The sequence below is a fragment of the Acinonyx jubatus genome, chromosome B2 (genome assembly GCF_027475565.1).
Source record: "Acinonyx jubatus isolate Ajub_Pintada_27869175 chromosome B2, VMU_Ajub_asm_v1.0, whole genome shotgun sequence".
In the NCBI taxonomy this organism is placed as follows: domain Eukaryota; kingdom Metazoa; phylum Chordata; class Mammalia; order Carnivora; family Felidae; genus Acinonyx; species Acinonyx jubatus.
The window spans coordinates 1,884,216-1,910,078 of record NC_069385.1 but is presented as its reverse complement, the minus strand read 5'-3'; the positions used below and the strand labels follow the sequence as shown (position 1 = coordinate 1,910,078).

Sequence of the window (25,863 nt, the reverse complement as noted above, 5' to 3'; positions counted from 1 at the left end):
CCGCGTCTGCCCATGACCGCTGTCGCGGTCGCCACCTGGTGTTGATCGCTTACCGCGTGCCGGGCATTTTACAGTCACGGCCTCTCTCGACAGTCACAAAACTCTATGGAGTAGGTGCTGTCCCAATTTTAAAGACAAGCTCGGGATGCGATCCCTTGCAAGATGGCCAAGATAAGTCGTTCACGACCGTGTCCAGTGTAGGCTCGCTGGCCTTCTGGCCGTGTGGGGGTTCACTAAGGTCCTGCCCCCCGGCACCTCCCGTGGGGCCGGCTGGAGAGTCTCCACCGGCCCGGCACTTGGCCGTAGTAAAGCAGGTGGTGAGGGACGTAAAGTCTTCAAAGAACAGGTAGAATTCTCCACTGGAAGAATGTACGTGTGCGTGTATGTGAACAGTTACTTCAGTCCTTTGTGTGCTGAGACGGGACGTGATTATCCCGTTCTACGTAGTTCACTTCAGATTTAAAAGCTCAGTTCGCATAAGATGATTTGTTGGTGGGAACCATGATTTTATAGCTACATCAAATCCCGGAATAAAACCAATATAAATTTAGGGCTTTCTTAAAGAGTCAGTTCAGAAATCACAGGAGAAAACCCATTAGGACTCACATCGTCTCTTAAATCATTATATACTTTGCATTTACCATGCTGACTGTGTGCAGCTGCCAGGTGTGGCCTCGATGGAGCTCTCTTCTCCACTGGCCAGTGATCTGGGAGCCTCCCAGGCCAGCACCTGCGTGAGGTCGACCTAAGGGTCACACACACACAAGAAAGCTTCTGAGAACGCAGACCCACCGTTCGCTGAAACGAACAAACCGCGTCTCGACAAAACCACGTGCTGTAGCAGAGGCCTTCGTTACTTTTCTCCCAACATGATGCCAGGCTGGTGCCTGATGTCATAGCTTACAGCCGCTTCCAAGAGGCAGACCCAACCGTGAGTTACAGGTCAGAGGGAAGCTGTTCGAGTAGAGAACACGCCGGGGCGACCATGCAGGGAGACGAGGCCAGAAGTAGAGCTCACCCCGGGGTTGACAGAGTTAGCGTGTGTTCTAGAAAGTGAGGGGAGTGTGTTTGGTGGACTTTGAGAAACTCGGCTTTGAAAGAGCACCTTTCCCATCAATAATAGCTAAATGTCACTTTTAAGCTTCTCTAGAAAGATCTGATTCCTAGACTAAAAGCTACCTTATTCCTTCACCTAAGAAGAAGGTCTTTTGAAATTTTAAATATTTGTAGGTTCATCTTTCTTGAAGACTAGGGTATTTAAAATAAAATCTTGAACAATTGAAGAGACCCTGAGTGCACTCTGACTTCAGTTTCAGACCGTCGTGGCTCAGGTAAACCCCGACCAAAGAGCGAAGGTTTCGAGCTCTATAACAATTCAGCTCAAAACGGGTCACCCGAGAGCCCTCAGCTGCCTTGGGCAGAATACAGCGAACCGAAGAAGCTCCCTGGCGATGACAGGCTGATGAAGAACCGGGCTGACCACCGCTCCAGCCCCAACGTGGCAAGTAAGAGGGACCGCTGTGGCCATTCCTTCCCTGGCCTTTGAGCTAGCTCTTGTCCAGATACACGCACGGTCACGGCCAGAAAAGGCCGGGAGGGTGGGCACCCTGTGCTTTCTTAGTTATCAGAACGACATTGCCTGCGTATGCTGGCTGAGATGTGTTTTTCATGAGAGATACCCCAAGCACCGTCCTTGCGACAGGTAATAAGAACGAAGTTCGAAAACGTTTGATTGCCCTGATGCTCTAGGGCAGTACGTTGACCACGTCCGCAGCAGGGGATGGTGAACGTTTTATGCTTTTAAGGGGTTGTTAACAAGAAGGAGGCTCAGTGGAAGGGTAATGCAACACTCACCAGGTTTGCAAAGCCTGAAATACTGACTGTCCCGTTGCCGGGAGGGTTTGCCAGCCGCCAGTCTGTAGGTAATACTTTCTGGCCCCGGGCTCTGATTATTCGAGAGAGGGGAGTGGGTATGAGGAGCCCTGATGTCTCCCGTGCCCCAGTTTTCGTCTCTGTGCTGACTCCTCACCGGCCGTTGGAAGATGCCCGGCACATGCTCACCACCCGTAAAGGACGTTAAGTGACGTTGTGTCGAGTTGTCCTCCCAGGAGTCACCTTTCTTTTCCCTGCCTCTTTCCAACGCAGATCAGCCCCCCAGTCCCGGAGGGAAAAGCGCGTACGCCCCTGGAGCAGCCGCTAAGATCACGTCCGTCTCCACCGGAAACCTCTGCACTGAGGTCTGAGAGAGGAGGGAACCGTTCTCGCTGTGATGAACACCTAGATTATCTCGTGACGCTCACGCTCTGTAGATTAGCATTGTTTGTAATCCCTGAGTACTGCTTTTTTTGTTTTTAATAGAATAGGTAAATTAGCTTTAAATTGATAGGGCAAAATGAAATGTTTTTCATTATTCCTAGTAGAGGACCACTTTTAATTCTTAACACAGGTTTAAAAATACACAGAAACCACATTTTAAAACAGAATGTTGGAAATTAAATGAGTCCGTGTACAAATTGCCAAAAGCCCGCTTTCTTCTTCACGTTTTACAGGAGCAGACCCCTCCACCTCGACCTGAGGCCTACCCCATCCCCACCCAGACGTACACCAGGGAGTACTTCACCTTCCCGGCCTCCAGGTCCCAGGACCGCGTGGCTCCCGCTCAGAACCAGTGGCCCAATTACGAGGAGAAGCCGCACGTGCACACAGATGGTCATCAGTCCGGCCCCGCGATGCAGGTCAGAGAGGAGGCCACGGACATCCGCGCCCTCAAAGAGAATTGGTTTGGCAGGGTGGAGTCTGAATGATTTCTGAGCTACAGCCGACGTGCTCTGTAGGACAGTGCTGTCCTACATGGTCTCCCGGGTAACTGAGGAAGAGGGGATGGGAGGGAATACTAAATGTGAAAAGGAGTTCTTTGTTCTCTGGAAGTTCGATTCACAAAGTGTTAGTAATAGTGCACCCTAATGACAGTTTGTGAGGTGGGATCACGGGCTCCAGGGCTGAGAAACGAGCGGTGTGTGTTTTTTCTTACTTACACCAGAGGCCGTCCCAAGCGCTGGGACGCAGGCGTGACCGGGGTCCCTACCCGTGACCCTAACGATGCGATGGGGAAGCGAGGCAGAGGAAGTAAACACGGGGTAGTAGGTCCTGCTAGGGACGTGGGTCCCCGCCGAGCGACTGGCGCCTGGGCTCCCGTGGTCCGTTACCGCTCTCTGAGGGAAGAGCGTTTCGGACAGGGGAGGAGGCCCGGGTGGGCTGCTGAGCGGGAGCCGGGGGGTGGGGCGCGTCACAGGCCTTTGCAGCCTGGAACCACGCGGAAGGGCTCAAGTGACGGGAAGATGAAGGGTTCAGGTTCTATCCAAGCTAGTAGAGAAGGGGCCGTCAGGGCGGTGGAGCTGGGGAACGTCATCAGATGTGTCTTGTGTTTAGAAAGAGAACTTTGCACCGTGGGAGCCTGGGAGAAGTCAGATGTATGCTTAAAAATAGGTATGGTCTGGGATGTGTGACGACACCGGGCCCGGGTAGCGCGTTCCGGCTGTGCTGCTCTGGAGACTGGGGGCTGAGGGTGGGACTGGGCTGAGCCGAGGAGGGTGGGAGAGCAGAAGAGGGGTCACAGTCACAGTCACGGGAGGCAGCACGGACAGCGAGGAAGAGCCTCGTGTCCTGAGGTCCACGGCTCCGTCCTGTCCCGTTACCCGAGAAGCCCAGTCTCTTCGAGAGTATCGGACACCCCCCGCCGGCTCGTCCAGCGGGCTGGAGCAGGCTGCGAGAGAGGATTTCTCCAGATTTCTCTTCCATAGTGAATGCTCATGTGCCTTGCTCCCTCCCCAGGGAAGACCCGCTTCCCATATGTCGAGAGAGAATCCACACGTGTCTCCTGTCTTACGGGAATAGCATTTAGTAAGCCTCCACATTCATGTTCGTGGTGCACGTCCGCTTCTGCCCCACACGTGGGTAACGGGCACCTAGAAGAGGAGGCCAGGAAACCAGGACGTCCGGGTGTGGGAGGGTCGCTTACTTGGATCGTGAAATGACCGAGCATAAGAGTAGGACTTGCCAGGGGTGCACCGGGAGCTAGAACGATGTCCTCAAGGAGAGCGCAGGCCTGAGCCGGGAGGACCGGGAGCCGGGTCCCGCAGTGCCGCGGAGGAGGCGTGAACTCCGCAAGTTTATGCTTTCAGAGGATCTGTTCTACGCGTGGGGCATTTCATGCTACGGTGGACTCTTAAATGATGTGGGTCTGGACTGTTCATGTCCACTTTTACGCACATTTTCTCAGTATGGTGCTCTGTCTTTTCTCATCCTTGTGGTTTTTGTCTTTTCTGTGGTTTATTGTAAGAATACAGTAAGTACATAAGGAAACAGACTGTGTGCTGATCGGCTGTTTATGTCACGGGAAAGGCTTCCAGTCGGCGGTAGGCTGTTAGTAGTTCAGTTTCTGGGGGAGTCAAAAGCTGTATGTGGACTTTTGACTACCCAGGGTTCAGTGCCCCTGTCCCCCGCCTTGTTCGAGGGTCAGCTACCTTTTTGTGCCCTGTAGACTGTGCAGCGATCAAGAAACTTTCTGTGTCTGTAGTAAAGCTATAGCAAAATATTGGCAGTAAATGTTACATTTCTCTATCAGGCTACTGTGTTTTCCAGTGATGTTTCATTTTTTTCTTGGCTTATTTTTTAAGGAAAGGGAAACAGTTTTACCTTCCAGATTTACATCTTGAATTTCTACACGTTAACAGAACAGGAAAAAATGTTTGACATCCTAGTGAGTCATTTCTGTCACTTTAAACTACTTTTAGACATGCCATTTTTCAGACATGAGCCTCTTAGCCCTTTGAGACAGTGTATTCGTTTCATCTCTGACACACACGCGTACACGTTCATGTTCAGCGACCGATGGCACTGTGTTCTGCACTTTGCTTTCTAAGACTGGAACAGACAGGCTCGGATGCGTGGCTTGTCCTGGCCTGTGCACAGCTCTGTGAGCCCGTCAGCCCTGGGACCATGGCTCAGATAGTAAAGATTTGAGAACTACTACTCTTACTTCGAACTTGACGACGGAGAAGTAAATTTTGCTGCTCTTCGCGTAGTTAGACCGAACACATGCCTCCTCGCGAAGTCCGTCGCGTGGGAAACCAGAGCGGAGATGTGTGCACGCGGCCATACAAGAGGGGGGAAGGGCGCCGTCCGTAACGCACCTGCGTTTCTGCGCGCTGCGCCGCCTCCTTTTCACGGTGATGCAGAGGAGGAAGTACGGCCCTGCCCTTTTTGTGGCTGGAGCAGCGCTGGCCCCCCACGTCGTGCGCCCCGCACCGCCAGAGGCCTGGGCCGTCTCCGCCTCTGTGTGCCGCTCGCTAAACCATTGCCCTAAAATGGTTTCTCCCTCGAGGTACAACATTGTGAGTTTTGAAGAATGTTTTCCAAGTGGCCGAAAGATAACGGTTTTCCGTGTTCTTTCTCTAGCGCGTCACCCGCTCCCAGGAGGAACTTCGGGAGGATAAAGCTTACCAACTCGAGCGGCATCGGCTGGAGGCGGTGCTGGACCGCAAGTCCGACAGTGACGTGTGGATCCAGCCGAGCTCCTCGGTGGGCTCCAGCACGTCCAGCCAGGAGCACCTGGACCCCTGCTCTAAGTCGGGCACCCCCGCCTCCACGCTGACCAAGAGCGGCCCCGGGCGCTGGAAGACGCCAGCCTCCGCGCAGCCCCTGCCGGCGGCCCCCCCGCCCGCGCAGACAGACCTGCCCCCGCCACCCCCGCCGCCCCCCGCGCACTACGCCGCCGCCGGAGACCTCGACGGGATCCCCGTGGACCTGCCCCTCCCGCCCCCGCCCAGCGGCCAGGCGGCGGCGGCGGAGCGGAGAAAACGGGAGGAGCAGCAGCGCTGGTACGAGAAGGAGAAGGCCCGCCTGGAGGAGGAGCGGGACAGGAAGCGCCGGGAGCAGGAGCGGAAGCTGGGCCAGATGCGCTCCCAGGCCCTGAACCCGGCCGCGTTCTCCCCAGTGACCGTCGCGCACGCGAAGCCGGAGAAACCTTCCACGCTGCAGAGGCCCCAGGACACGGTCATCCGGGAGCTGCAGCCCCAGCAGCAGCCCCGCACCATTGAGCGCCGAGACTTGCAGTACATCACGGTCAGCAAAGAGGAGCTGTCCTCGGGGGACAGCCTGTCCCCAGACCCCTGGAAGCGGGATGCCAGGGAGAAGCTGGAGAAGCAGCAGCAAATGCACATCGTGGACATGCTGAGCAGGGAGATCCGGGAGCTCCAGAGCAAGCCCGAGCGCAGCGCCGAGGACAGCGACCGCCTGCGCAAGCTCATGCTGGAGTGGCAGTTCCAGAAGAGACTGCAGGAGTCCAAGCAGAAGGACGAGGACGACGAGGAGGAGGAGGACGACGACGTGGACACCATGCTGATCACGCAGCGCCTCGAGGCTGAGCGGAGAGCAAGGGTAAAGGGGAAAAGTGCTGTGGGCGCGCGTTTCCGTGCCACCTGCCCCGAGCGCGTGGCGCTCCCGGCCCGGGGCCCTGGAGGGTCGAGGGGGGCCCCTGGCCTGTAGCCTGTCGCTCTGTTTCCCGCTCGCTGGCGGTCCCGCACGACGAGCCGGGCTGGGAGGCGTGTTCTCTGCAAAGGGCTCACCGCCATCCAAGTGGAACTTTGCCGTCCAAGTCGGCAGACTCCCATTGGTCCTTCTCGCTAGCGCGTCAGTTGAGAAGACAAGCTCGTAACCGCTACTTTGTTCGGAGCCAGTTGAAGGCCTCCCCAGGGGTCAGCAGGATTTTTTTCTTAAACGGCCAGATAGTCAGACGTCTTAGGCTTTGTGGGCCGTACACGGTCTTCACGGCACCGCTCTGCTGTTGCACGACGGAAGCCGCCTTGGCCGCGGCGCCAACGGGGAGAGCCGTGGGCCAGGGCACCCTTCACGAACGGGGGCAGGACGCCTGCCCAGCCCAGGTCGTGATGGGCGGCACTGGACGGTGGGTGACGGAGGGGACTGTTGACAGTCCCAGAGTTGCGGTTCTCGTAGCCTTGCCAGCAGGAACCTCCGCGCACTGGCTGGACGCGGTGAAGCGGGTACTTAGGAAACTCAACCGTTCTGTTTCAGCGGGAGTAGAGACACCGAGAACTCAGGGTTTTAATTTAATTTCTCCATACGACGAGAGTAATTTGTGCTTTTCGCATCAAACAAAGGAAGGAAAGGTCGTGCTAGTTTCGTGTGCTAGGTTGTTAAAGGGCCAGATTGAAGACTCCATTACCCTATCAGAACGGAGAGGCAGTTGCCGGTATTAATCTGCAGACAGTGCTGTGGACCACATGGTAGCAGGTTTCACACAGGGCAGCTTTCTGGGAAGACACGGCCAAGACCACGTCCTCTGGATTTTGTTTCTAATTGCCACTTTTACTTAATGCTGTCTGCCAGACATCTAAACAAGTAACTGTTACATCAGGTGTTTGAATGTTTCCACATCAGGACACAGAGTGACCTTAGATAGTGACCAGTCCATACAGCCAACTCTGACCCCTTTTCAGGTTTGCCTCGTGAGTTTTGTCCTCAAACGTTTCGCACACTTCTTATTACACACTTCTTGTCAGCAAAGGGGATGTGGGACTTTACCCAACATCCAGCTGAACGGACACCCAAATGTTAAGTCACCAGTAATAAACTCCTGAAAAACAACTGTATTTACCCTCAGTGCTACTTTATTTCAAAGCGCACCGGTTAACGATGCATTACTTGTAGCATAAGAATTCTCAGCACAGCGCCGACCCTGGGGTCCGGACCCTGGTGTCCACCGTGTCCACGGTTGGCTGAGTGCTCCGTGCAGGGTCCCCTCCCTGTCCTCGGCCAGTGCCACTAGAGGCAGGACGTGTGCCCCTGGCCCAACTCTCCCGTCCCCAGGACACAAGAAAACAGCGATGTTTACTGCAGTTCATACTGAACCAAAAGCCGACGTGTATGGTAAATAGGTAGACATTGTTAACATTTATTGTTACAACTGTATCCCCCCACCCCCCACCCCGCCCCGTAGTGAAAAGTTAGCAACTGCATTGTAGTATTTCTCTAATTATTCTTAGCTGTGAATTTTTATTAAAGGCCTGTCAGGTTTTCCAAATAGTTCACAGTGACCATTTCAAAGCCTCATAGCGTGAACTATGACATTTGGAAAGTTTCTTACAATTTTAGTGAAAAGTGTCTCCGTGTTCATCATTAATCAAATTTAAGGTGAATATCTTAGTCCCCAAGTAACAGCTCAGAGGAATTTTAAAGTCCCTTCCGTGTATCCTAATAACGAAACTCAAGTGTTTAATGCTGTGTGGACATTTTCCTGTTTGTGGGTGCCAGAAGTCCACGCATACTTTTCGCTGTGCTCCCCGGGCCGTCCTCCGACGCAGGTGACGCGCGGGAGCAGCGAGCACGCGGGGTGGAATACGGTCTAAACTTGACTTTTTTTCACACTTCATCTTTCTTTTTGTTTCCTTCTCTGTTACTGCAGCAGACTGGTCTGCCAGCAATCTCTGTTCTAGATTTGGTATGTTCTCATTTCTTTCCCTTTGGTACTTTTTTCCTGTCTTGATTTTCTTTTTTTCTGTTAGTGGTGGTGGTTTGTGTTCCTAGTAGACGCAGCTCCTTGGGGCGTCCTAGCGCAGGCCTGTAGTTGCGGGATCGAGAAGCATGCCTTTCCGTGTGTTTAGATTTAGTTACTCTTTGCTTTCCTCCGTTAATTTTAAGTAAGTGTTACTGTTTGTTTATGGCTTTGACCTTTTCTCAGTTTTAGTCACAAAATTGATTCTGTGTATTTTTACGTAGAGTCACAAATACGCGAGCAAACGAAAGAACCTGCAACGAATAACCTATTTCATTTTTGTTACCCTGGTAATAGATTTTGAATAACCGACTACTAGAAACTCAACCGAATTGGTATTCACGTTGTTTTGCCAGTTAAGATGTAACTGGCATCTGTCTGTTGGCAGAAAAAGAGAGCTTTTTGGTAAATGTTGCTCCGTTTTCTTTAATAATGTCGCATGGACTTCAGTTTGCTTCACCAGCCATATATATCGTCTGCCGAAACATACCTGACATCCCATTCTGTTGTCAGTTCAGGGTTTTTGTTTGTTTCATGTTTTATTTTTGAGGGGGAGTGCAAGCTGCGGGGGGGGGGGAGGCGGACAGAGGATCGGAAGCGGGCTCCACACAGTCAGCGCATAGCCCAGCGCAGGGCTCGAACTCCCGAACCGCGAGATTGTGACCTGAGCCGGAGTCGGGCACTCAACCAACTGTGCCCCTCGATTCAGCGTGTTTGGTATCCACGTTCGGGAGATTCAGTCGACCGTTTAGTGTCCATGGTGCTCCAGGGCCATTATCAGTGTCACCGGCCACGAGTTCTGCGCCGGCTGAAACGTTCCTAATAACTTGAGGTCATTTTTTGTTAGTCACTTTTTAAACGAACAAGGACGGGATCCGACAGTACTTTTAAAACGTCCTGAATCTCCGTCTGACTTCAATGGCCTCCTCATCAAATGACAGCCCCTCCCCCGTTTTTAGCTCAACAGTGTGGTGGCACGACCACTGTGCAGAGAAGCCCCTCCCAGAAGCATTTCCCACCTCGATAACCGAAGAGCATATTTGTTTTAGCGTTACCTCCCCCCCCCCCCCCCCCCAATGAGACAAAGACAAAATATGGATGTTTTCTCCGCACTTGTTTGTATGGCAACGTGCACCTGTGGTGGGCGGTCGGAAGATACCGGTTACAGTAGATTCTTCGTTTGAGATGCTCATGTTACATCCTCTCTGGGCATCCATTGCCCACCAGCTACTGTCCCGAGGCCTTGGCTGGTAGAGATTTTCCAGCTCTGTAGGCCTAGCGAGACTCTTCTGTGCAGATTATGTGACAGATAGACAATACTTAGGGATGAAGGAGGACACGAGGATTTGTGTTTTGAAGACACAGCTCAGAGTTCTTCTTTCTTTAAAAGGTAGTTTTTTTCACTCCTATTGACCTCAACCCCCCCATCTCTGAGCATTTCTCAGCCTCATTTCCTGGCAAACATGACCGTTCTTACAGCGGTGTCCTTACGTAGAGTCCTTCGGTCAGAATTGGCAGCTTGTCTACAGGGAGGTGCCTCTGCCAGGCGCCCGTCCTCTTGCCGGGACAGGGGGTGGCCCAAGTGCCAGCAGAGTGTAGGGACAGCGCCCCGCGTGGCTGTGACGGTGTCTCCTGGGTACGACCCTGGGATGAACGGGGCAGGTGCTCTGTCGGGAGCAGCCCACAGTCTCACCGGCTCTGCTTCTCCCTCTGGACTTGTAGTGGTCGGCACCCCAACCAGCCCGGGCCCCCACGCCCCCGCCTCCAGACCCCGGGAGCTGGAGAAGCCAGCGACACCCGCGTTTGCGTTTCTAGCCCAGGCCTTGCCCTGGCCCACACTTCGGCCTGCAGTCAGACAAGACTTTTCAAAGCTCAGCATGTTCGGAAACCGCCCCTCCTCCCCCCCCCCCCCCAACATGCTCCTTGTCCACCTTCAAGCCTTCCGCATTTCAGCTGATTCTTCTAATTGCTCAGTCCAAAAGCCTTAGTTACCATAACCCTCTTTTTCTCTCCATCAAGAAACTGTTTTTACTTCTCAGAATCTGACCACCTCGACACCCACATTGGCCTGAGCCACTGCTGTCCCCACCTGGTTCAGTGCAGGGGACTCCCTTGCTTCTGCGTTTGTTCCCTGTGTCACAGTCTGTTCTCAACACAGCAGCTAGGGTGATCCTGTTAAAAAAAAAAAAAAAAAAAAGTCACATCTCAGGAGTCTTCAGAACCCTGTCATTTAGAGAAACGTCCTGGGTCTTCCCATGGCCACGAAGTGCTGGTGTTCCGTCCATGCCTCCATGCACCTGCTGTGTGGAGTTGGGCAGATGTCAGCCTCCGCCGTAGCCGCACCCGGCTCCACTCAAGTTTGCAGGGAGGGACGGGTTGTGACCGGGCCTCCATTGCCGTAGGTTGCCAGACAGTTACACACACTTCCCCCGGGGGAACCTGTGACGGAGGCAGAGCAGACGAGGCGGCACGCCCAGTAGTGACAAGTCACGCAGTGTCGCAAAGAGTGAGAGTCAAGGTTCTTATCGGAATTTTCTGAGTTTATATTTATTTCATATCGTGCTGCACAACAATGCCTCCTGCTCATGAAACTCCTGCCAGGAGCTACCTTCCAACTAGAAATTGACGTGACCTGACAGTCTCTCAGTTGCCTGGTCTCAGGCTTTGTCCTGTTACCGTCTTAGTGGTTCGTCTCCTGGCTCTGAGGACCCAACAGCTCAAGGGGAAGACTCCCTCCCCTTGGGGTGGTACCAGCCGAGTGACGCTGTCACCGATTTCAGCAGCATCTCTACTGCTGACCTCATGGGAAGGCCCAGGCCAGGTCCGCCCTCGTAGGCCACTTTCCTGTCTGGTCTTCGTGTGGGACTGGAGGAATTGGCATACGAGGGGCTGAACCGAAAGCAAGATCATAAAAACCTCAAGCAAGAGTCAGTAGGAACCCAGCCGAGAGCTGCACCTGCAGAGAGACCCTGCCTGCTCCCCCGGAGTCCCCCGCCTCGCGAGCGGGGTCTGGCTCCGAGGGTGGTGTCCAAGCCTGCCTTCAGGGAGGGTCAGTTTGACTCCAGGAAGTAGGAGGAGAATATGCTCGAATGAAAGCCAGCTTGTTGGCATGTCGGAGTAGAACACAGACTCGTGTGGTTGCAAGATGAGATCGTTGCTGTGAGAGAGCTCCCGATGTACGTGGTAGGCCGCGTGCAGCCATGCAGCCCCACGCAGGCTCACCTGTCCCTGCAAAGCCAGAGCGTTTCAGCTGCTGATAAAATTGTCACTGTCCTTACATTGAACGGGCAGGGGCATGGGCTGTGCCCAGGGAAGAGACTTGCACACCAAGTGCCCGGGGTCGTGGGGATGGCTTTCCCCATGAAGAAACACAAAGTGGACTTCCTCTCCCGCGTGGGGCTCGTGGGCTGAACCCGAGTCGGGTGCCTGAGCCCGGTAGCAGTAAACGGCCTGCACGTGGGGGTCCTTCACTGCAGGGCATTAACATTTTTTAGGGTATTGTTAACGGGTGGGAACATAGGCGGATGACGCTTGCCTGTTGCCTTAAGGGTGACCCTGACAGGCTTCCGGTCGTGTTTCCAGCGAGGATCCCAAAAGCGAAAGGACACCTTGGCCCTGATTTGTATTCAGATATCGCAACAAGATCGTCTCCCTTAATGGAGTTTTTACTGTACAGTAAAGACACGAGTTAGTGTCTTCCGTGGCATAAAGTTATAAACACACGGATCACAATGCAACTGTTTTCTTTTTTTAATCTGAAGATGAGGGGAGGACCGCCAGCGTAGCGAGACCAGCCAGGCTGGTGACGGTGGCTTCTGAGACCCCGCCTAGTTCTCGGCCAAGGGTGGCTGTGGTTCGGGCTGATGGCTGCCGTAAGAACTGCGGCTGCTTCCATCTAGGCCCGTTCCCCCGAACGTAGCTTCCTGCAGGTGGCTTCCATAGCGGCCCACCTTCGTTCTCTGCGTGTAAAACACCGAGCCCGTGTCCTCTTCTTCTCACCCCAGGTTAACACAGTCTGTCCGTGCAGCTCAGCCTGTGTTAAATGGGTGGCTTAGGTTGAAACGCCCTTTCCCTGGCACTGAACGCAAGTAGACCACACAGCACAGCGTACCATTTTGAGCTAATTTGGAGTAAGTTTAGAGGCTAGGTTATCATTCCTGTCATCACGCTTTTGGGGGAGGAGGGTCGGGCAAAGCAGCCTCTGTATGAAGAATGAAAAGCCTTGTTTTGGAAGTGAAAAGACGTGAAGCAGCTTGCCAGGCAGTGGGCAGAAACTGCCTTTGTCACGACAGCACGGATGGGTTCATGGGTAACAGTGAAAAGAGGAGCTGGGGACCTTAACACCGGAGAAGGTTCCTCGCCGACCCCATCCAGAGGTAGAAGAATGAAGGTTTTGAAGAGAAGGTGCCTGCTGTAGAGTTGCTAGGTAGCATTCTGTACCTGTAATTATGAGAATTGCGGTTGTGCCCGTTTCTGAAAATGGTGCCTGCCTCTCCTCAGCGGGGAGGACCCAGCGGGCCATTTTAGCGTGTTCTGTTGGCCTTGCTCAGACCTGTTTTTAATTGCGTCTGGCAGGTAAAGCACGACGAGGGAGTCTGTGCGGGACGCTAACGTGCTTTTACGCCCTTCCATGTAGCGTATTTAATACCAGCTGCCAGCTTATCTGGTTACTTTTATTTGGGTGCCGTTTCTCACACTTCGGACCGATGAGTGTAGATTGGTTGACGCACTGGTGCTGCGGGCCATGGACCCTGCCGTGGTGGGGGGAGCTCCCCGGTGGAGGCCAGCCCTGCGCGACCCCGGGGGGCCGGGAGCCCTCACAGTTCTGCCTTGTTTCTTGGGCTCGGAATCCGTAGCCTGTGCTCCCGCTCTGAGCCCCTCACAGCCAACATCCCAACATCTCCCCTGGGCTTATGCCTAGATTTGAACTAAATGGGAAATTACGTAAATTTGTCTTCTTGAGGAGCGGGTTTTTTTTTTCTAAGATGTTTTAATGTTGTTTGCTGACCTGAAAAAGCCTAACGATGCCAAGTTAATTTGTTCCTTTCCCATCGGCTGCAGTGTTTATTCCACAGAAATAAGGCAGGGGTGAAGCTGCTAAGGTTTTTGTTTTTAAAAAAAATACAAACACAATTCAAATCCCGTTTCTGTTTTTGCTGTGAACGGTTTCTACAGTAAGCAGTAATTCCATAAATACTGAAACACACCACGAGCAATTTTACTTAAGGGGAGTCCTTCAGGGGCTTTAACAATGAAACTAGATGGCGTTGGGTTACGTTCTAATTTTTAAAATTTTGAATCAACTCCTCTTGACGTCTGGAGGCACATTTCTTGGGTGCTACCGCAGACCAGCTCTGGAACAGAAAGGAAATACTTGGAGAAGCAAGCTTTCAAAGTTGCCGTTATCTGGGGCCGTAACAAAAGGGCGTTTTCCTCTGTTCTGGTCAAATGTACGTTTAATCCAAGGATCCTTTTAGAAAAGATATTCTCAACCTGTGGCACATAGAGGAATTTGACTCTATGCTGTTTCGGGGAGCAGGCGGTAGGTTTCCAGACACGAGAATTATTCAGAGACCAGCCAATTGACTTGGCTGAGAGGTTGTAGCAGAAGAGAGGTGAAGTGAGGTCCCTTGCGAATACAGGCTCAGATTCTTTGGCTCAAGACTTTGGGGTCTCCCTGGGCTGAGAAGGAATTCTTGGAGTCCAGGATGGGGTCTGGAGAAAGCCGATGGCCAAGGGTCAGTGGGCCAGGGGCTTGGCCCACGGTCCCGGTATCCCTCTGGGGTTGTGTGCTGGCACGTGGGACCCGCCCCAGGGACCTGAGGTCTGTGTGCCCCAGCCCACAAGCATGCAGACCGGAGGGAAGGAGGATGGGGGGGAGACGATGGCCGAGTGCACCCCCTAGGTGCGTAACTGGAGGGTCCGTGTGTCACGGGAGTGTGGTTTATGTGAGCTGGCTACAGTCCTGCTTGTTCACGGTGTGGATGTATGAAACAGATTCCTTCTTGGAGCAGTTCGTGGAACTGTGGGGACAGTGCTGTTAGGCAGCTTAATTTTGAAACGTAGAGCTGTGAAATGTGTACGTTTTGCCGTCTTCCCACGGTGATCTAACCGGGTATTTTGTATCTGACGTCGTGTGTGTGTGTGTGTGTGTGTGTGTGTGTGTGTGTGTGTCTGCTTGTGCCAGTGTGTGCTCTCTGCGCCTCGTGCTGCTGGAGCGTGCAGGGCGGAGGTTAAAGTCCCTGCGTTGTTAGTTACAGGACGAAGAGCGGCGGCGGCAGCGGCAGCTGGACGACATGCGCAGGCGGGAAGCGGAGGACCGCGCCAGGCAGGAGGAGGAGAGGACGAAGCGAGACGCCGAAGACAAGGTCATGGTCCTGTAGGGGCGGCTAGAGGCTTCCCGGCTTAGCCTGAACCCGATGGATGGGCTGGGGCAGAGGGGCAGACGCTGCACGCATCCTAACGCGTGCGAGACACAACGGGGCCTGGACCCCTCCTTTGTTGTCGGACCGGAGACTGGAGCCCGGCCCGGCCCGCCCGCCTCTGCTCCGGACGGTGTCCACGTCCTCCCACCTGAGTCCTGTCTCTCTCCCGCTTCTGAACTCGTAGGCCCGTCGGGGTGGCCGAGCCTCCTCCCGGCCGGTCCGCTCCCTCGGGGCCCTGCCCTTTCCTGGACGTGGCCCCGCCTGGTGGGGTGAGGGTGGTGCTTGTGCGGCTGTGCGGTCGGAGCTCGGGCGGTGAAGCACCAGGGACGTAGACGGTGTGTTCACCCCGCGCATTTCAAGTAGGTTCCTTACGGAAAGTACTCCATTCTGGTTGGCGGTCAGCAGGTCAGATAGCTTACAAAAAGCGTGATAACGAGGAAAATTCAACTAGAATGTGATCTAATATCCCGAGTTGTTACTTTGGTTCCACATGTGGATTCTTTTTATGAAAGTAATCTTTTACGTGAATTTCAAAATGACAGCTGATTGGGTCCATCCTGAGAACCGGGACCGCAGTGTGTGCGCAGCTGGCCCTGAGCGGGGCACCCGTGGCGGGGGTGGGGGAGCCTGTCCGCGCTGACGCTTCCCTTCTGTGAAGGCGGGGGCCGTGGGCACCACAGCTGCCGGTGGGGAGTTTTCGTTCCTGATTCCTCCTTTGACAGTCTGGTGAGCCGTATTGATGAAGCCCCCTCCTCCCCCGAAAGAGAGCGCTTTTAGGAAGCCTTGTGTAGGGATACGATCCTTCTGGATGTGTAACTAGTGAAGAGCTCGATTGGCAGAAACGATGTGACTCATCTAGACAAAAGTAGAATAATAAGGCTAGGACGCGTACCTGTGTGAAAAGTAGCGGTCTCTGCGTCTTCCAGACCCTCACGGTTCCGTGGCATCATCCTGTGACCTTCGGCGGCTGTGTCCACATAGCTTCTGCAGTCTCGGAAGCGGCCTCTGCTAATGGGGCCGGGTGCCCCGGTGTCTTCCACTTGTGTCGGGAGAAGTCCCGGTCAGAATCAGTTCTTCGCAACGTGAGCCCCTAGACTTGTCAGTGCAGGGGTGTGTTGTGGCCTGCACCCCCCTCGGGGCCCGTGTGCAGGAGGCCTGCCCGCGCCCTGTGCTCAGGCCCTCCGCTCCCAGCCTCTTCCAGCGTGAGCCCTCACAGCTCACCACTATGTCATGTAACGCTTGGGTCTCACTCCGTAACTGCTTCTAGAGTTGAGTGGTCACTAAAAAGCTGGATGAGCTGTTTTTTATCCGCAGCGTCCACAATTGCGGGGCTGGCTTTGTTACAGAAGAACGTGCCATTCGTTAGTCGGATGGGCCACCTGTCTGGTCACGTCACTGTATCTGCTCTTAGCGTAACTATAAAGGGATACTTTGGTCTCCTCCTAAAATGTCGTCAGGTGGCTGTCGTTCATGTCACACTAAAGGCCACAGGGCTCATTCTGGATTTGATTCCCGAGCCTAATAAGCAGACCCTTATTTTATGTTAGAAAACAAGGTAAAAGATGTCTCAACACAGAGTAAGAAGATAAAGTGAGAAATTGGGTCCAGTGCCAAGACGAGGCTGGCTGGCACCTGACCACGAAAGGGGAAGCGTGAGTGCTGTGGTCACCGTGTGTGGGGCTGGGAGGGCTGGGGGGCGGGGAGCAGACCGCAGACATAAGCACACACCTCCCGGCGGGGACCAGAAGCCTGTACCCGAATGCCAGCAAGGTCCCTGAGAATTAGTTGTGTGTTTTGGGTTGAGTGGACTTCAAACCCGTTGGCTGCGCTCTGCAGCCTGCACGGCATCTAGGCGGACGCAGAGCTTCCAGTTTGACCTCACATCCCTCTCTTCCATCCACTTTTCCATGTGTTCTGGAACCTGTCAATCTTTAACCCAACTGTGCTGTGACCTTTTTTAATGTTAAAATAATTTTAACGCTGTCAACTGTAGTTTGTGCAGATGTATGTCAGAAAAAAATGTACAGTATGTGTCAAAATATATTTGAATATCGTGTTGCTGTTGCTCTTAATGCCTGGCTCTCTCATTTTCTGTCTGCCAGGGAGTTTAAGGTTTGAACTGTAAATTAAGAACTGCGGAAAGCATACCTCTGTCTGTTAGATTGTCGCCCTGGGAAAATGAGTAATGTTTTATGGTTTCTGTTCACTTCTCTGAATAACTGGAAATAAACCAGGTGACTTCATCTTCCTTCTGGTAGAGGAAGGGCTGCTCTCTGGACCCTGGGGCTCGGTGAGACAGCGCGCGCGCAAGGCGGCTGTTCTTGAGGGCGCCGGCTGTAGAAAGCCAGCTAGAGCCTGTTTTTGGTTTGGTTTTGTCTTTAAACCCAGCAGTGAAGAGGTAAGTTAACATCCTACAAGAACAGAAGGAGAGAGACAGGAGCAGCCGAGAATTAGAGAGAGGCCTGGAGGGATAACTGAATGGGGACAGTGGTGTAGGATTGGAAGCTGGAGCTTGGAGGTGCCTGAGCGTCTGTCCGTCCATGCTTTGGAGCGGTTTCACGTCAGATAATTCCACAGTAGCCTAAGTGTGTCCATGCTTCCGGATGGATCTGCCTGTCCTGTCCTAGAACGTTCTGTCGAAACTCTCCTATCCCCTGGATTCGCAAGGGTGTGCAGAGGGGGTCAGAGGGTGACGCGTCCTTTCGCACCCTGGGAAGGCCCCCTCCTGACTCTGACCTTTGCGCTTTTGTGTGTTCCGCCCGCAGAGGCGACAGGAAGAAGGTTATTACAGCCGCCTGGAAGCTGAGAGGCGCAGACAGCACGCGGAGGCCGAGCGCAGGCTGCTGGAGCCGGAGGAGCCGGGCCTGGGCAGACCGCCGCTGCCGCGGGGCTACGAGCTCCCGGCCCCGTCCTCCCCGGCGGCTGCTCCTCCTCCCCCACCTCAGCGGACCGCCTCCTCCCTGCAGGCCCCGGCCCTGTCCCCAGACTCCCTGTACACCGCCAGGCTCGTTGCGTACCACGAGGAGGAGGAGGAGGAGGACTGCGGTCTGGCAGGTCAGGACAAGCTCTCCCACACCGGCAGGTCCCGGGGCCGCCTTCCTCCCGCCGCCCCTGCGCCACGGCCACCCCCCCGCCGGCCGCGCCCGGCCTCCGACGGCCTCTTTCTCTCCGGCTCCCTGCAGCCCCCCTCGGCCGCTGCCCACGGTGCTGCTCCCGGAGCAGGCCGGCCCCCTCCTCCCCCTCCAAAGCCACCGGGCTCCCACCACCCCCGCCACTCGAAAGGTAGAGGTAAAGCGTGGGGTCATGGGGTCACCAATCAAGCCCCCTGTGTCTTCCTTCGTGATTGGGGTGGGGACTGCGCGGCCCCTGTGGTGGGGGCCGCCCCAATCAGCGCTCGCTCCGGCCTCTTGATCTCGCTTGCTCACTAGTCTCTGCCTCCGGGTGTGTCCGCCCTGCACGGCTGTGGCCTGTAGGGTCCCAGTCCTTCTCCCCGGTCACCAAGTACTGTTTCAGCGACTTCATTCTCTGCCTATTCTGATAACTCTGACACTTACTTGAACAAGTCCTTTCTTCCACACTTTTTGGTGTCTAAAGATAAGATCCTCTCAGCCGTAGTGTCACGGTCACACGCACACTAAGTTTCGTTCTTTAACATGAGTAACACTTCTCTGTTCTGAGTTACCTGCCCCAGTAGTTCCCCTACCGAGCTGGGTCATAACGATGGCTCCTGCTTTCCGTGGTAGTCTGGTGGCCTAGTCAGTGCCACGCTGCGCGGATGGCCCTGCTGTCACGCGAGCTGCCTCACGCCAGGGGCAGGGAACCCAGTCCTTGTGAAATCACTCCTCCCTCTGACTGGTTTCTCCTTCCCGCTCTGTGACATTCTCTGCCATCGCGGCACTAGCCAGACCTCAACAGGCACACGGCCACCTTGAGTTAACGTGTCCCGTGACGTCACTGCCCAGTGTCACAGTGGTCCTGTCTGTGCCGGGACCGGAAGGCCACCGCAGGCGCATCTGCAGTGACCAGTGTCCAAGACAGCACTGCAGGGATATTTAAGATATAACCGAAAATTGTAAGGATTCAGACCCGACTTTCGTCTTACTATCTAAACTTGCTCACATCTAGTGCTTTTCAGGAGCACGAGGGCTTCCAGACCCTCGTGGTGTGATACGCAGGACTCACGATTCCAAAAGAAGTTGGAAAGTCAGAAACATGCATAATGGTGGCTCTTCCGGAACAAGTGGGCTTGGCCAGGGTCTTGCCTCCTGTCTGCGCCAGTGCTCTGGTGCCCCTGGAAGGCCCGGCATGATATTCAGGCTGGGCCGCCCAGAAGCCAAAGTTAGATCTTTATAAAATTTCTGTTTTCGGCATCTAGAAAGTAGGACCTCAAAGACGTTTGTGGGATAATAGTCACTTTTGAAGGGAGATGCCATCAGTCTCCTTGCACATTACACACTGAACTTCAGATATGTTGTGTCCCGACACGAACAGATGAGGTTCGGTGACGCAGTGTTGTGGCGAGGCGGTCACTCGAGACCACTTTGGCTTTCACCCACGAGCTAACACTTAATTTATTTCGCATCTGAAACGCCACATAGGAGGTTCTGTCCCACACCTGCCCGCTCGTGCCTCTTTGAAGACTTCCTTCGTAAAGTACAAAGCTGTCTGCACCACATGCAGGGTGCTTGTGACCTCCCTGCCTCTCCCTCACATGGCCGTGCCCTGGGCTCAGCTCACTTTTCTGTCGTGAGCACTCTGGGAAGGACACAGACTTGGTTTCTTCCACTGGGCCCTGGGGGGAACAGAATCGGGCTATGCATTGGAATAAGTAACATCCCGTTCCGGCATAGCAATATATTGAAAAATGTGGTTTAACTGGAGCTTTTTGAGAACTATTGGAAGTGTGCAGGATTCATATATATAGTCTCCTGAAAGTAATGTTCTGATTAACTTTGAAAATTTTGAAGAATTTTTACCAGTGGAAGAAGCAAGTGTCATTCTTAAAACAAAGCTCAAAAGATTTGTCTTCTTCTAAAACAACACTTAGAGTTAAAATTGAAAAAATTCTATTCTGCAGATAATTGATGTGAAGATCCACTCTGGGTTATCTGAGGTTACGGATACAGTCTGTCTCATCTTTTGAGTCTTTGTGGAGGATGACTTTGCACACGGTGACCACAGGGGACCTTGCTGAGGGACAGGAGAGGTGCTGTGCTGAGACGTGACCGCGCACACGTCCGCACAGCGTGTCCTGTCCTACAGAGAAGCAAAACTTGATTTTTGTGCAACCTGTCTAAAAAGGATGATTTTAATGTTGAAATACTGTAATAACTGCCGTTTATTTAATCGGACACGCAGTGCTGTCAGCGGTGGCTGAATATTTTGAGTATTGTGCTCCGGCTTGTATCCCATAAGCCAAAGGTTCTTCAAACGTGACATTTCTTTTTGCTGGTGTGATAACAGAGTACTGATATAATGCATTGTGATTTTAACACACCTTTGAATATGATACTGGGATGCATTTAAAAGTTCTCTCTGCATCATTTCTTGACCTTCAACATCCCCGTGGAGTAGATAAGGTGGCGGTGCTATTCCCGGACTGATGTTGTCGGTCACCTCAGTGGCTGGGCCAGGCTCAGAGCCAGGGACCCAGGCCGAGTGTCCCGCGGGCTTGCTCACTCAGTACACGGTGCTGCCTCGGGGAGTATTTTGAGTGAGTTTGTATCTGCAGCATTTATATCCAACACGAGGGGTTTTGGTGGCTCATTTGTTTTCAAAGTGTCAATAATTACAGCCATTTATGTAGGAAAAAATCCATTAGCTGTCCTGAAAAGAGACCCTTCAGTCACATGGTTACTGGCTAGGTTACATTCGCTCTCCTTTGTTTTGTAAGGAAGCTCCTCCCATCAGGACGGTCTGATACCCGCCCCCCCCCCCCCCCCCCCCCCCCCCCGGTCAGGACTGTCCTGTGTGACTCCCTCCCCCCTGAAGCGCATCTTCTGAGCTCATGGCGACTGCATCTTGCCTGGTTTGAACTTTCTGGCACTGCCACCTAAGACCTGTGCCGTCACAGCGCCTGTCGGGGCAGTGATGGATTTCGCAGGCCGCTGAGCGAAGCCGGCTGCAGACCAAGGCATCTTTCGTCTCGTTTGAAGAACCTTGTGCTTTCACTCAGTAAAGACCTCCTCTTCTTCTGTGGGCCCCGCATCTCGATGATGATAAGGTTTTGGGAAGTATGCGGGTACTTTAACTTTGACTTTTTCTTTTATGGAAAAGGACCAAACTCTTCCGTGGGATCTTCCGGGGCAGCGATCGGTGCCCGTGACGGCTCCCGGGACCCGAGAGAGAAGCTGGCGAAAAGGTATTGACAGCTGTGAACAGCTTCACGGAAGGATCGCTGCCTTCCTCACACCATTCTTGTATGAGGCTGGATCGCAAGTTTAGAGACTTGATCACCTCAGGCGTCCCTCATTGTACACGAGTGTGTGAGCCTGCTGGCTGCTTCGTTTCACGTTGCTCACAGAATTCTGTTTCAGACACTGGTGTACGTACCCGACTTCCTAGTCTAGAACTTCCTAGACCTTCAGAAGCAGCGGATGTGCTGCTGTTTGCTACCACCCGCGAAGCCAGAAGGCACGAATAGGCTTAGTGTCTCCACCGAGCGCTCTCACCCGGGTGGTAGAAACAAATTGGCCCAGACAGTTCTTAAAGCTCTGAAATGGAACTGATGGAGAAAATCTTCAGCGTCTTCCTGTAACTTGGTGTTAAGTTAGGTATCCTGATGCCTGTCGGGTACATGTGGGGCTCGTTAAAATTATGTGCTTTTAAACTGCCCTCTTTAGATCAACTCGGCTATTAAGAACCCCCTGCCTGCTAAAACTGAAGTTACCAGTGTTTTGAGAGTTGGATGTGTCGGGAGAAAGTTAGTATTTTAGGCAGGAGGGCATTCTGCCCCTTTTTTTACACAGGTCTGAATACAACCCCAGTGATTGTATTTATAGGAAGGGTCTTGGCTGGTTTAACAAAGAATGAGTCTCCCTCAGGAAATATTGACCTGGATTGCCCGCTATGTAAAGTTACCTAATTGTTGACAAGTTATTTCCATCTTGACCAGTGATGTCTTACGTTTCCCTCTGACGCAGCCATGATGCAGATTTACCTGGAAATTCCGGAGCCCCTGAGAACTTGACATTCAAAGAGCGCCAGCGGCTGTTCTCACAAGGTCAAGATGTGTCCAATAAAGTGAAAGCCTCTCGTAAATTAACAGAACTGGAAAACGAACTGAACACAAAGTGAGACCAGGAAATGGCACCCGTGCTCAGCCCAGCGTCCTCCCGGTGCGGCTTTGGAGGATGGTCGGGGGAGAGAAGGAGGCGGCGGCATTTCCGAGTCACAGAAGGGCTGTTTGGAAGATGGGTGGGATTTAGAGGGGGTCCCAGTCCAAGGAGCCCTTTTGTTTTACCAGGAGATTATCATTTATACGATGTAAACACTGTCTAATTTCTTAATTATCTGACTCACCCGAAGATACGTCTTTTGTTGCTTTTTCTAGAGTCCAAGCTGGAAAGGGGGAGCGTGCAGCGCAGGCGAGGGCAGTGGGGTGTCTCCCCCGCTGTCCCCAGGGGGTGCCGAGAGGCCACGTCCGTCCCGTGTCACAGACTGGACTGTAGGGATGGGACGGGGAGTAGCCTGAACCCCCAGACCTTGTTTGCACTATTCCGTAGTAACCGCAGATGTCCCAGAGGAGGGTGGGCACGGAGGACACGCCCGGCGCGTTGAGTCCAGAGCTCTCGTGGGCCGGGCTCGCTAGTCTTGTCCTGTGCAGTCAGGATGCGGCTCGGACCCACACCTCCTGGGAGGGAGGTGATGCCCATCGGAGACCCTGCCCCTCTCCTTCCATACGGGGACAGCCCTCCCAGTACATTCTAAATAGTTGATTTTAAAAAATTCTCCAAGAAGAAAATTTTGAGGATTTAAGCTTAGGATATTTTATTTTTATAAACGTCAGATTATTGTTAGGCTAATAAATCATTGGTGATTTTGAAGATGGCAATGACGTTAGGAAGTTAATATTTCAAATATTCAGGGGAATCTGTAAAAGAGCATCTGTTTAGCTGGGCAGTGTCGATGTGGGTAGAAACACAGATATTGGAGAGGGATGGGGGGGGGGGGGGCAGGGGTCAGTAGTGACCTTTGAGCACAACTATTGCTCAGAAATTTTAAATGCAGAGAAGAAAGAGTGACATCCATGTCCTGTCTGGGAAAGAAGGGCCAATGACATGGCATCTACGATTTAAATACTGTAAGAGTGACTTGTGAGGCAGTTGAAAGTATTTTTTTTTTTCACATCTGATAGTTAACTGAACTTTCATTTGATGAGTTACTGTGACCAGTGTCCTTTCTTTAGCTGTGAACATGTGGCCGATACAGACACGGATCTCACTCTGGTTTCTACTGTGTGATGTGAAAATGGTAAATTACGTGGGGATTATGGGCGAAGCTTCTATTTGACAAGGCCCTGCTGTGGGATCCCGAGGATTTTTCTGCACCAGATTGTTCTTACAAAATGCGTATGTTAGAAAAACGTGCACACTTTCAAACAGAAGAGGGAGGAGAGCCTTTTTAGCCTTAGAAATCACTTTAATAGGCGCTGTATGATAAATCATTGAAACGCGAGTGTAAATATTTTTCACGTCTATCAGGGTTCTTACCTGGAAGTGTGCTGTCACCGCTGCCCTCGTTTAAGAGAGTAACCTGGTCTACGTGTTTATGAAGGATGCGCTTGCTTTAGAGCTCTAGGAGAAGCGGGCCCCTCCCGGAGAGCTCGACAACACTGGCCGCCTCACGGGGACAAAATCCACACTTGCTGTCATGAAGCAGACGCAGAGGAGTCACTGTTCCGTTAATCTGTAGAAAGAAACAAACACGCCTAAGTACACGCACGTACATGTAAATACTTACATGCAGGGGCGTGTGTGTGTGTGTGCGCGCGTATGTGTGTGTGTGTGGTTGTAAACCTGGAAACGGGTGGGTTTGGCCGCCCGTGGGTGACGAGGTCATGACTGTGCGTCACTGTGGAAAACACCAGAACTGCTGTACTTCCCATTTCTACTGTAGCTCATTTGCAATCTATTTTTAATAAACTTTGTATGTATTTGAGCGGATCTGTTGTTGTAATCGTGCTGGCAAAGATTGTATGTGCCATCTCAGCCTCTGCCTCGTACCTGTGTGTCCTACTCATTAAACAGTCGGCAAGCATCATTTCTGTGTCAGATGGGGAGTCCGGCATGTGGGGGACGCTCTTTCCCTGAGCGCACAGACTCTAACGGAGACTGCAGGCCGCCCCGACATCGGTTCCCCCCCCCCAGACCCAGACCAGCGGTCACAGGGACTCTGCACACCAGGTGCTTAGTGAATTGTGTGGACCGGTGGCGAGGACCCGCCTGGCGTGGCTCCGGGAGGGTGCACCACCCCTCTCCCCCTGTGGCCCCAGAGCCCCTGCCTCTGTGTCCCTGGGGCAGGTGGGCTGAGGGGGCATGCCAGGACTTCAGGAAGGGCTTTCGGCAGAAACGGTGTGGATCTTTTTAGGACTGTCTGCCTATCTACGTATTGGAGTGCTAGTGTCTGCCTGTGGTGTATTTTCGTGCCCAAAACGGTGCTCTGAGGTTTGAGAGGACGGAAACTCCGTTGGTCTCCAGGACCGCCCATGTGCGCTGAGTGCTGCTCGCGAAAGGAACGCTTCTAACCTGCAGACTGTCTGCACCGCACGGGGTTCTAGGGGGCCGTTGGAACGGGATTCCTCTGCTCCGTTGCTTGGGAAACGGATTTGAAAGACTTTTACTTGGACCTCTGGGGAAACGCGGAGCCACAGCAAAGTCTCAGGGCCCCACTTCCGCTGCAGAAGGGGCCCTCACGGGAAACAGGCGCCAAGTGACGGGTCTCAGCACAGTATTCGTGCAGTTCATTCTAAGTCACGGCGCCCAGCAGGTGTACGTTCAACTCCAAAGCGGGATTTAAAAACCAGTGTCTTACACAGTTTATTGAACAAATGCAATCCGTGAGTGCCTGCCCTGTGTCAGTCACTGTGACGCTGGTTCCAAGTGTCCCAAAGCAACTGCAGGAAGACAGACACGGTTCACAAATTGTCCACAGAAGGTGAACAGGGCGCTTAGAGGCCTTGACGGAAGGGCCCGGTCTGGCTCGTGGTGGAGGACCTTTGGAGAAGAGGACTTGCCCTCCTGAGAGAAAGGACTGGTCCCCGCGGGAGGATCCCCAGGGCAGAGAGGTTGCTGCAGGCAGATAGCAGGTGGGAGATGGGGCACTGGGGCCGGGGGTGGCAGGAGGTAGGTCTGAAACATGGAAAGATTTGCAGTCTTCGTGCCCCTTTCCTGCAGGCCTCCAAGGGTGGCTTGGTCACATGTGGAGAAAGCACAGGAAGGAAGGTCCTGTGCGCACTGAGGGGCACACGGCCCTTGGCCGACAGCGGGGCCCAGCTGCGGGGCACAGGCACGGCACGGGGGTGCGGGGTAGATCACAGAGGTGCCCAAAGGCGAGGCAGGAAGCCAGTGCCAACGGCTTCGACCAACCTGGAACGGTGACTTTCAGATCATACTTTCACATGTTTGCTGGTGGATTGAGCCTTGGTTTTCCTGCTCGTCTAAGCCTGGTGTTGTGTTCTTTTGCGGAGATGGCAGATGGCCAAGTCTGAACTGGGGACAGCGGGTCCAACTTCACCTTGGAATCGTTAAGAATAACATAAAACGTTAGCACGAACAACAGCAAACAGGAGACCTGGAAGACCGTGGGTTAGCTGCACAGCTCTATAGACCTGCCTCCCCAGGCTCTGCCCTGGGGACAGGCCCCCGG

At 53.4% G+C, this 25,863-nt stretch overlaps 1 protein-coding gene across 24 annotated transcripts in view; it reads left to right on the top strand.

The window, feature by feature from the left end:
* AFDN (afadin, adherens junction formation factor) overlaps positions 1-24,161 on the top strand; it is a 140,742-nt gene extending 116,581 nt beyond the window's left edge. For 7 of the 24 annotated variants that reach the window (XM_053221961.1, XM_053221958.1, XM_053221959.1 and 4 more), the window contains 9 exons: positions 1,311-1,505; positions 2,146-2,237; positions 2,550-2,735; positions 5,458-6,438; positions 8,483-8,518; positions 14,827-14,940; positions 17,763-18,279; positions 21,274-21,358; positions 22,140-24,161. In XM_053221961.1, coding sequence (XP_053077936.1) covers positions 1,311-1,505; positions 2,146-2,237; positions 2,550-2,735; positions 5,458-6,438; positions 8,483-8,518; positions 14,827-14,940; positions 17,763-18,279; positions 21,274-21,358; positions 22,140-22,293 — 2,360 coding nt within the window. In that variant the 3' untranslated portion in view covers positions 22,294-24,161. Of the gene's footprint in view, positions 1-1,310; positions 1,506-2,145; positions 2,238-2,549; positions 2,736-5,457; positions 6,439-8,482; positions 8,519-14,826; positions 14,941-17,762; positions 18,280-20,242; positions 20,916-21,273; positions 21,359-22,139 lie in introns of those variants that run through there. The other 17 variants (XM_053221977.1, XM_053221974.1, XM_053221978.1 and 14 more) reach the window with 10 other exon arrangements.
* Positions 24,162-25,863: the final 1,702 nt, after the last annotated feature.